Raw genomic sequence first — 11336 nt, forward strand, 5'->3', positions numbered from 1 at the left:
CCTATACTACAACAAGCAACTAACTATTCAATTGATGGTTAAACAATTCAATAATGCAATGAGAATGCATAATTAATCAAAAAACACAATAATTAAACTAAATTAGTTGTCTTGAATTTAAAATAAATAACAAATAGGGTTCATCTCATCCAACACAAAAAAGGAATTAGCCTAACATGATATTGAAATTAATGAACAAATAAATGTGGAAGGGCATCACCAAAATTTTTGACAGAACATAATTAATTTTTATCACAATGATTCTGCCATCTTTTTCTCCTCCGATGTTTTCTGTGTGTGTCGTCTCCTTCCAGTAATTACTTGTCTCTGTTTGCGTATATCTACCTTCATTCCTTTGCATTTATATTAATTCCAGCAGTAGATAGGCCGTGTATCTTCGGCTTTCTGTCTCTTCCAACAACCGCCAATTTGCGTGACATATATATATATATATATATATATATATTTCAGCTCAATTCTCTCCTCTCTAAGGCAGCGTTTTCTAAGTATAAATATATAAATTCAGCAGCTGTCAATTTCTTTTTCTTCCCTCCTGGTTTGTTTTTCTGTTAGAATAAATATACAATGTTGGCTCCCCAAAGCTGTCGATTTCTTGAGTGTATTTATAATTGATCTTCGACAGACTGCCCTCCTTAATTTCTGCGCCTTTTTGTATATATCTTTAACCTAGCAGCAGCCCAATTTGATTAACACCCAAACTCCCAAGCTACCGACTTGCGTGAGATATATATAAATCCACTTTACTTCTGCAAGTAGGAGTCCACTTTCAATTAAATTCCAAGCCCATTATGGTGGTTTTATTTCCAATTCCTCAATTTTCATCCAATGGCCAATTTAGTTCACGTACTTTCGATTTTGCCATTTCTCATCAATTTTTGCTTTTTCCTTCACTTCCTTTTCATTCGTAGAGTTTCACCTACTAAACCTAAAACACAACAATTTAGAATGTATTTTGTCAGAAGACTATCAAATATTATTATTTTAGGGTCCCGAATAAGTGTATAAAATACACTTATCACAATGGTGCAACCATTGGAGATGCCTCTATTAGAGTGTGTTTGATTGACATGGAAAATATTACTTAGAAAAGAAAATATTTTCCATCTTTTGTGAAAAATAAAAACCACCTCTACCCAAGGAAAATATTTTCCTTAAAAACAAGGAAAATTAGGCATATTTTCAAAAGTTGAAAAATATTTTCCATAGAAAAAAATAGCAATCAAACACTCTAAGTAGGAATTTGGATGAAAAACTGATATTTTCCATGGAAAATATATGTAATCACACCCTTAGTGTAACAACAGAAATATTAGAATTAAATTTGTAAATATTTTGATATTTTTAATTTTATATTATTATTGCTCTGATTTATTAAAATAATAAAAATTATGAATAATCTAATAACACATTAAATAAACCACTATTAATATTTATTGAATAACTTGGTTCTTAGGATTTTACAAAATAATTAATGTTTTTCTTATTTTCTTTCTTATCATATTAATATATCCGATAGGGGTCCAGAAACGAACTCAGAACACGGTTTGGCCAGTTTTTGATTTGCCATTTAAACCAGATGTTTCAACTAAAAATGAGGAAACATTTGTGGATTATCACCTTTTCTTTTTTCTTCTGTGGTTTCTTGTATCTCGACCAAAAAAATGTTTGAACGAAATATTAGAGTAAAATATATAATTCAACAACAACATTCTAGTTCCTGCTGATTAACGAGGTCAAAACTCGTTGATCAATAAACAAGAATCCAAGAACAATCTTTTTGTTCATATCGATCGAAGACTTTTTGATTCACGCATAATATTAACAATTTGGACAGAAAAAATGTGGCAATCAAATGCAAAGTTAAGTATAGCTAAAAGGGGTGTTGGCAATGGCCTGGTTGCAGTTGCCATAGACAAAGACAGAGGAAGCCAACATGCAATCAGATGGACAATCGATAATCTGCTCACCAGAGGCAATACTATAATACTCATTCATGTCTTGAAAAGGGCGCCATCTTCGCGTAATTATTTCTTATCTTTCTTTCAGATATTGGATCTTACAATTCTTCCTATTCATGCATTAGCTTTGGAAAGCATAGCATATTATGTGATTAGTGCGTATAATAGTAATTTTGGCCATTGGAATCGAGGGTGGATGCAAGAATATGACCGTAATGAAATTGGAATTGCGATAAATTAGGCTTCTTTATCTTCTTTCATTTTGAAGGGACATTGGGTTTAACTTTTTATACGTATGCAGTTGGAAAAAATTATTACGCTCACGATCTGAATGGAGCTGCACCTGCAAATAAGCAAATAATCGAAAAGAGTGCCGAAGACCTATTCCTCACCTTCCATTGCTTTTGCACGCGTAAGGATGTAAGCAGAAGTATTTCTTGTTTTTTATGTTCCATTTCAATATCATTGACGGTTATTGGAGTTTAATATATAGTAAGGACGAGTTTGGTATGCTAGATTGTACATGAGAGATAACTATGAGAAATTTTATCAGTTGTTTTCTCTAATTCGATCCAATTCAGTTTACCAAATATTGTAACTAGCCTTTCGGTTTGTTGGAGACAACTTGTGGAAACGGGCTGCGTAAAGGTTAGTTTTTGACATGTTTTTTCGACCAATTTTAACCGACAGGAACGTGATCAAAACATAATTTATATGAACAAAAATTTGGACAGAGTTTCAGTATATATAAATGTGGTAAACGATTACGCAAAACAAGATTAAGGAGGGGTAGAAAATAGAGAAGAATCCAATGCGAGATGTTATATCTTTCTTTAAAACAAATTGTCCCGCTATGGTGCTCACTGCGAATGACACTTGTCTTCCAATATACAATGAATTCACAATTTGTGGTAACAACACTTCAAATCATAAGAAATCGACGAACTTTTGACAGAATTTTTCCTCGACAAAGAAAATGCATTAAAATGCTATAGGAATAAAAAGGAGAGTATTGTAAGAGGAGAATGAGTGCTCATTGCAATTGGTGTACCCAAAATCAAGGTTGTATTTATAGATGTAGAAATTGTGCAAATGAAGTAGTGTTGGCCAAATCATATATCTTTCCGAAAAGTTGCAACACTTGGTCAAAACCTGCATCATTTCGAAAAGTTGCAACACTTCATTTCTTCCAAATTTAGACTGCAATTTCTCATTCATCCGAAATTGATTTTCAAATTCCAAATATACTACAACGATCTACTCGATGAGTAGAAAAAGTTGTGTATTTACTTTTGTAATTTGACCATCGGATCAAGTCTGAATATTTGATCAAAGTTGACACGAATTCACACTTTTTCATTTTTCATTTTTACACTTAACCAATTTTCGGTTATTTTTGAACCAATTCCAACACAGTTTACCCATTTGGCTCTCACATTCGACTCTTTTCAACAGATTCAATGTTTGGATATTGTGCTTGAGGATACAGATGTAGCAAGAGCAGTAACAGACTATGTTACCTACTTTGCAATTGACAACTTAATTCTTGGAGCTTCGCGACATGGTTTTATCAGGTAAATTGATAAGTTATCATTATAGCCAACAACATTTTTCTATGTAAAGTGAGTAATTTATGTTTATTATGTGACAGACGACTGAAAATGGTAGATATTCCGACTAGTGTATCCAAAGGAGTTCCGGATTTCTGCACTGTTTACGTGATCTCAAAATCGAAAATCTCTTCTGTTCGGAATGCTTCTCGACCAGCACCATTTGCTTCACCTCTTTATAAACAAATACAGCAAATGCAAGAACAGGCGAATAGTAATGGTTTTTCCCCTGATGCGCATCCCAGGCGTATTCCTAGCATGAGAGGTCTGTTGTTTCCTTTGCCTAATTGACATTGTTTCCAGTTTCAACTTTCCAGTCTAGTATGCTACAATGTACAGTTAAACTTAGCTTCTTATATGATTTAACACTGCAGCACCTGATATTACGTCACGAAAGGCTCCTGGAATGCTCAGTGACAATGACTTTATCAAGTAAGTTCCTCATGATAAAAGAGTAAATTTTACTTACGTGAATTCTATTCATACCGCCATTACTTGATCAAAATACTAGCCCACTACATTTTTCGGAGTACAGGTCGCCATTCGCAAGGGGAAGAGCGTTTACTGGAAGGTCATGTGCAGAGTTCTCAGAATTAGTTACTGATATATCATTCATAAGCTCTGGCAGGCCAAGCGTTGATATCGCGTCTACTATGATCTGTGATAACATGGATACAAGTCGAACCTCACGTGTATCAACCAGCTCAGAAAGCAGTCTGGGGTCAGCACGCTCCGGGGCTAAGGATAGTGAATTGAGTTCCTTTTCTGATTTTTCGTCATCATCACTACAAAATGTAAGGATACCATCTTGATGGTGAAACACCGTATGTTTGGCCAGGCGTAAAAAAATAAAAATAAAACCTACTTTTCAGACAGAAGTTACTATAAAAAAGTCTATTGAAAGCCCAAACAAAATTAAATCTTATTAAGGCAAGTTATAAAGTATTCTGCTGGTATTAGATTCTGATCATTGCTTCTACGCATCCTTTGAAACATATAGGATGACGTGGAATCTGAAATGAGAAGGCTAAAGCTTGAGTTGCAGAAAACAATGGAAATGTACAGCACTGCCTGTAAGGAAGCACTAACGTCAAAACAGAAGGTAGAATCTATTTACAGATTTGTGCTGCAATGATCTACCTGCAAGTGGCAAGTGGACATAGCTCTCATGTTGAGATTGAAACAATGTAAATTTGTGTGGGCTTTCCTCGTTTTCTAACTGTTTTGGCACAGGCGGTGGAGCTTAATCGATGGCGAATGGAAGAAGAACGAAGATTAGAAGAGGCTCGACTTGCAGAGGAAGAAGCAAAAATGGTTGCTGAAACAGAGAAGGCTAAATGCAGGGTAGCTTTAGAGAATGCTGAAGCAGCTCAGAGAATTGCAGAATTAGAATCACAAAAAAGAGTAAATGCTGAACTGAAAGCCATTAAAGAATCAGAAGAGGAGAATGACAATGAGCAAAATACATTAGCTCAAAAGGAATTAATATACAGGCGATACACAATCGAAGAAATTGAAGAGGCAACAGAGTATTTTTCTGAGTCTCGCAAGGTTGGAGAAGGCGGCTATGGCCCTGTTTTCAAGTGTTATCTCGATCATACACCAGTGGCAGTGAAGATCTTACGTCCTGATGCTGCTCAAGGAAGGTTACAATTTCAGCACGAGGTAATGGCGAAGCAAAGTAATAATTACAAGGAACTTCATTTTCCAGTAGAAATAAAACCATTTGAATTCTGCAATTGCAATACCCATTCTTCCTAAGCATTTAAGCAGGAAGAGTGCCCGATGTTAAGTATCCTCGCCACCCATTTATGAATGTTGTTCACGTGTGAGCCCTTCGAGATAAAATGAATTTGAGGGGGCGAGTGAAGATTATACTTAAATAAATAAATATATCTCCTTTATAACAACTTAAACTTATAGACGAGGAGATTCAAAATTGCTTATGAAGAGGAATTTTTTTGAAGATTTAGAAGTCCCTTAATAGACAATTCGTTTATACGCCTAATGCAGGTTGAAGTGCTGACTTGTATGAGACACCCAAATATGGTTATACTCCTTGGAGCCTGCCCAGAATATGGCTGTTTAATTTACGAATACATGGCTAATGGTAGCTTGGAAGACCGTCTCTTCAGGAAAGGGAGCACGCGCCCACTCTCGTGGCAACTTCGGTTCCGAATAGCTGCAGAGATCGCCACAGCCCTACTCTTTCTTCACCAGACGAAACCCGAACCACTAGTGCATCGTGACCTCAAACCAGGAAATATTTTGCTTGATCACAACTTTGTAAGCAAGATTGGCGACGTTGGATTGGCTAGGCTTGTCCCTCCTTCTGTAGCTGATGATGTAACGCAATACCGATTGACCTCAGCAGCCGGAACTTTCTGCTACATCGATCCCGAGTATCAACAGACGGGAATGCTTGGAGTGAAATCCGATGTTTACTCGTTTGGCATTGTGCTTCTTCAATTAATATCCGGTAAACCAGCAATGGGCTTGACTCACCACATTGACCGGTCAATTGAGAAGGGGACGTTCGAACAGATGCTCGATCCTTCCGTGCCAGATTGGCCAGTTGAAGAGGCCTTAAAATTTGCAAAGCTAGCACTACAATGCGCAGAATTAAGACGAAAAGACAGGCCAGATCTTGGCAAGGTTGTTTTGCCTGAACTTAATAGATTGAGAGAGTTCGGCCAAGAAAATATGAACCATTTCTTGGTAGTTGGCGGTACAGCTTCCTCTCCTAATCACAGTAACACGTCTTTAACGCAGGTCAGTTGCTGATACATTTCAAGAATACGCCATTTTTAAAGCCATTTCAAGGGCTACCTATTCTGAAAGTAACTCTTTGATAATTAGGAAAAAAATCACCGTTCTAAGAAAATTCTCGGAGTGTAGCATATTTTACCCCATGTCTGAAAAAAACTGTCGATGCGGAAAGCAAATCAATGCTAGTATTTGAGTAATGGCTAGTACTACTTCATTGGAAATTATGTATGAACCTTTCAGGAATTTTTGATGAATGCAGAAATTATAGAAATAATCTGCGGGTGCTTATGCAGGAAATCGTGAGTGACCATCAAGTACATTCTGGATCGAACAGCTCAAAAGGCAATTCAACTTCAGCATCTCTGCCAGAATAGCTATCAAGTATTCTTCGTCTCACTCGATTCAATGGAAAAACTGATTGAATCTGGCAGCAGAATGACGAAAGATATCACGAGAAACAATCCAAGTGATCTTAACAGTTTTGTAGTCCATTCTACTGGGGTTATTTATATCTAGCAAGTTTGTAATTACGATAGAACAAGTGAGCTCGGGCCACAGAGGGCTCTGAAGCTCATCATTGTACAGTTTTTACTTTTTAGCTGACAAGACATACAGCAATCTTGTTGATGTAGAATGTCTCTGATTTGTCTGTATCAAAGTACCAAACATATGCCAAAATGGTTTTAGCTGACTTACTACAATTACCTTTATATCCACGAATCCCCGATTTGATCAAGAAGCTTTTGTAGGTTGTTTACCCTTTTCTGAATCAATCTTCTCCTTTAGAGCTTCCCAAAAGGTAGGCAGTGCAATGTCATCAGGAACTTCCTTGAATGAAGGGAGGTAATTCACATCCACAATCACATGGTCACCAGTGCTCTCTTGACTCTGGAATTTCACAAAAAGAGAAAAACTGTGAATGTAAAATTCGTAATACAGAGGTATACAAAATGTTGAAGAAAGTCAATTGAAATTCTTGAATCACAAGAGATCATGCTCCATCCTCTCTCTAATGAAATTTTAGTTCATTACGTTTTATCACGTCTTTGTATCCCAAGGTTTAATGTTATGTATTTGATTCTTCTTCTTCTTCTTCTTCTTTTTTTTTTTTTTTTTTTTTTTTTTTTTTTTTTTTTTTTTTTTTTTTTTGGGAGAAATTATCCGAAAAAGATAACGGCCATTCTGCAGACTGTATCTTTGAATTTTTACATTCTTAAAAAGGTTATACATTAGAAAATAACCAGATACTCACGACAATATCAAAGCAAAAAATTGTGAGGCCAAGCATCCTTCTAAGCCAATCTGCATCATCAGTAACAAGGCCAAGATCAATATGTTGGTCACGAGATTGTGGGTTATCTTTAGCAATAGGTAGCGATTTTCAGCTGCAACAAAACAGATGTTTTTATTTGTCAGTGTATGGCACATCATGACCAATCAGCATAACCATACGACAACAAAGACAAGGAAAAGTGAGAACAAATAATGCCTATCAAAGAGCAAAGGTTTGAGTCCCTTCTCCTCAGATGATTTTGCCAAGGTATCTGAATTAGGTGTGGACTTCTTAACTGCATAAAATATCTTCCCTCCCAAGGCGTAGAATTTATATAGCAAAGATGAATGATCCACATATTCCAGCAACAACACTTAATTTCATATTTAACTTCGGAAGAGTCTAATAATCAGCTGAAAATAATCCATCACATAGCATCTGCATAAAGCATTCACAAGCATACTGTAATTATCAACATCAAAACCTTAATTGCTACACTGAACAGATATCACTTACGTTTTTGGACTAATAGCATTCAAAACCAGCAATTCATTTACAGTAGACCACTTATATCCTTAGTGAAATGCACTATGATTCGAGTAAAACCAAGTTTTTTCACATTGATATTTTTACAGATGAAAGCATATGACAATTATGCAAGAAACAATTTATACGGTCTTTCACCAACAGAACAAGACAAATACGAAACCCAAAAACAGAGTAATTCGCCCTGAAAACAATGGCCTGGTAATAATGATGGCATGTAATGGAAGTGGTAGAAACAATTTGGTGATAGAAATGGAATGTAAAATTATAGATTCTATGACGACTAAATGAGAATCCAAGGGAAATTAAAGCAGACGTACCATACTGTGAGCATCAGCTACACCACATGCAACTAGAGGTTTCACTATATTTGGGAGAGGCAGCTTGGCGTCAACCAGCCTTTGTTCTAAATCGAGCTCATTAAAGCAATCAACATGCAAATCGAAGATCAATTCTATTTGAACTGCTGACAAAGCTTAGCACGGTCTGGGAAACTAAGTCAAGTCACAAATAACCGAGTTATTTTTTTTAATGCAAAGTTCATCCAGACATATTCAATTGCACATGAGGTTCTTTTGTTGTGAAGTACATATCAACCTTAAAATGATTGTTTTGGAGTAGTGGGTATAGATATTATCAAGCATACCAACTGGATGAAACAGAAGAAAGATATCATGATTTTTTTACTGAAAATAAAATCACTTCCAATTATTTGACAGGAAACCAAACAGGTAATTTATTTTCCCAAAACAGACTTCCAATTTGCAGTGATTCAAATGAACATTTTCTAGCTTGAATATATATGCACACAAACTTATTAACATGGTATAAGAGAAACAACGCATGCTGTAGTATGTAGTAGAAAATTTGCAACATAACTTCAGGACCTTTTCAGAAATTTGGCGCAAAAAAGATAAAATTCAGGAGAAATAACCTTGAGAAAATGGGGCCCCCTAATTTTACAGGCCTTTTATTTTGAGATTTACCAAACCAAGTAGAATCTGCTGAATATTGAGCCGGTTCCTGATTGGCATTCAATAAAACCGAAAAGTATAATTAAGGGGAAAGAAAAAATGTTTTACATGGTCTTATAAAATTTTCAGCTCTGGGCAACTTATTGGGATTAAAAGCAATTATACGTACTTCTTCATACTTCTGTTCTTATTTGTTGGAAACTTCTTCATAGCAATTGCAACTTTTGTATTAGCATCAAACATCCACAAACATATATTTCTAAAAGTTTCTCCCTCCTCATATTATATGATGCACTATTTTAAATTTCCTCATGAAGGCGGACTATCTAAAAATAAAAACATATTCACATTTAGATTCCAATATTGCCCATTAAAAGTCAGAAGAAAAACTGAGGAATAAAAACGAAGTGAACTTAATTAAAATTGCTGGGGAACAACTATTACAAAGTGCAAAGCAAATGTCAAATTTTGAAAATGGGTGCAGATGCGTCAAATATACTTACTGTTTTTAGAAATTTCGCCATTAGGTGGCAAGCTCAATAATATGGACAGATAGTATTTTGATTAAATGGACATAAAACTCACCCATTCTTCTTGAAATCGACCTTTAGCAGATAACTCACGTATCTTAAAAATGATAGAATTTCAATATACTATAAACTCCTGTCTGGTGAGCTTCGAAGAGTGATTATCCAATTAGTCGATTGACATGACATCACATGACTTTCAGAAGGACCATAAAATTTCCCTCTAGGCCTCTGAAAGATCAACCTACAATGACTGACAAACATAACGATTTGCATTATCTATTTCTCCACACTATCTCTTTCACCGTTTTCTCACGCTATCAATCATGTATTTTTAAAAAGTTTATTTTTAAGCACATAAGTAAGTTTGAATAAAAATATTATTTTTATATATGTACGTAAAATGTATATAATAACCATTTGGATGACTAAAAAATAATATCAATCAAAATGTTTACGAATAGTTTAAATAATAATTTATTGAGGGGGTTAATTCAAGAGCAAAAGTGTGAATTCCATAAATATATGATTGAAAATATGTTTGAAGAAAAATAAATTTTAAAAAATGAAGACCAAACATGTTAACAAACGAATATATTTATTTTTCGAGAAATGAGTTTTTATTACCATTTCATTTTTATCATGAAATGATTTTAATCTTAATATATGATAGATTGTGTTTCAAAATTACATAATCTATCAATTATAATTTTTAAAATTAATTTTTATAAAGTAATATATTTTTATAATTTTTTTTTTTGAAGGTGAAATATAATAGTACTAAAAAATATAAAATAATTAAATTTTTATTAATTTTAAAAAATAAATTGTTATTGAGGCTCAACACGGAGGCCTCCATGTTAATTCTGGAGGCTCATGCTTGAGCCTCCGTAATAACGGAGGCCTCAACACGAGCCCCTGTTTACTTTAAGCCCCGTTTGATCCTCATTATCTGAAAATGAAAATTGGGAGGAATAATATTTTTTAGAAAAATGAATGATTGAAAAAGAAAAAAAAGTTTTCGATTTACGTATAATATTATTTTTATGGAAGATTGTGTGGTTGAAAATAGGAAAGAGAAAAATGGAATGTAATGTAATTAAATTTAATGGGGATCGAACGGGAGCTTACTAAAAAAATTACTTTACAAAAAAAAATTCATAAAAACATATTATTTTATAAAATTTATTTTTAAAAATTATATTTGATAGATTATGTAATTTTGAAACACAATATAATATATTAAAATTAGAATCATTTCACGATATAAATGAAATGGTACTAAAAATTTATTTTTCGAAAAATAAATATATTCATTTTTTAACATGTTTGGTTTTCATTTTTTAAAATTTATTTTTCTTTAAACATATTTTCAATCATATATTTATGGAATTTCACACTTTTGCTCTTGAATTAGTGTGGAAAAATAGAGAGGCATGATTGTAGCGTGTAAAAATAGAGAAAGAGTAAATAGGGCTCTATGACATAATCCTTCATGTCGCGTAAATTGAGGAAAAGCAACAAGGTCACTGTATCAAACACATAAGATAAACGACGTTGTTGCATCCTCTTAATAAAAAAAAAAAAGCTACAGTGAGATAAAATGGAAGAATCTACTGTTCTTTCTACAGTAGTGAAACATTGCCCTTTTTATATAG

General features: G+C 34.2%; 1 protein-coding gene and 1 long non-coding RNA gene across 5 annotated transcripts; one reads left to right on the forward strand and one right to left on the reverse strand.

Annotated features, from left to right (window-relative positions):
* The first annotated feature begins 1691 nt into the window (after positions 1-1691).
* On the forward strand, positions 1692-7072 carry LOC111405460 (U-box domain-containing protein 35-like). Its single transcript, XM_023034356.1, has 10 exons — positions 1692-2041; positions 2281-2399; positions 3435-3553; positions 3631-3854; positions 3964-4021; positions 4125-4383; positions 4590-4691; positions 4823-5254; positions 5603-6361; positions 6652-7072. The coding sequence occupies exons 1-10, from the start codon at positions 1861-1863 to the stop codon at positions 6730-6732; spliced, it is 2334 nt and encodes a 777-aa protein (XP_022890124.1). The 5' UTR covers positions 1692-1860; the 3' UTR covers positions 6733-7072.
* On the reverse strand, positions 6474-9894 carry LOC111405461. Of its 4 annotated transcripts, XR_002704792.1 has the most exons (5): positions 9737-9894; positions 9112-9200; positions 8498-8671; positions 7611-8069; positions 6474-7246 (listed from the first exon to the last, which is right to left on the reverse strand). It is a non-coding gene; the product is annotated as an uncharacterized LOC111405461 (long non-coding RNA). The 4 variants fall into 4 exon arrangements; XR_002704793.1 differs by lacking the exon at positions 9112-9200; XR_002704790.1 differs by having other exon boundaries at positions 8498-9200.
* Between the last annotated feature and the right edge of the window lie 1442 nt (positions 9895-11336).

The sequence above is a fragment of the Olea europaea genome, chromosome 12 (genome assembly GCF_002742605.1).
Source record: "Olea europaea var. sylvestris chromosome 12, O_europaea_v1, whole genome shotgun sequence".
Lineage (NCBI taxonomy): Eukaryota > Viridiplantae > Streptophyta > Magnoliopsida > Lamiales > Oleaceae > Olea > Olea europaea.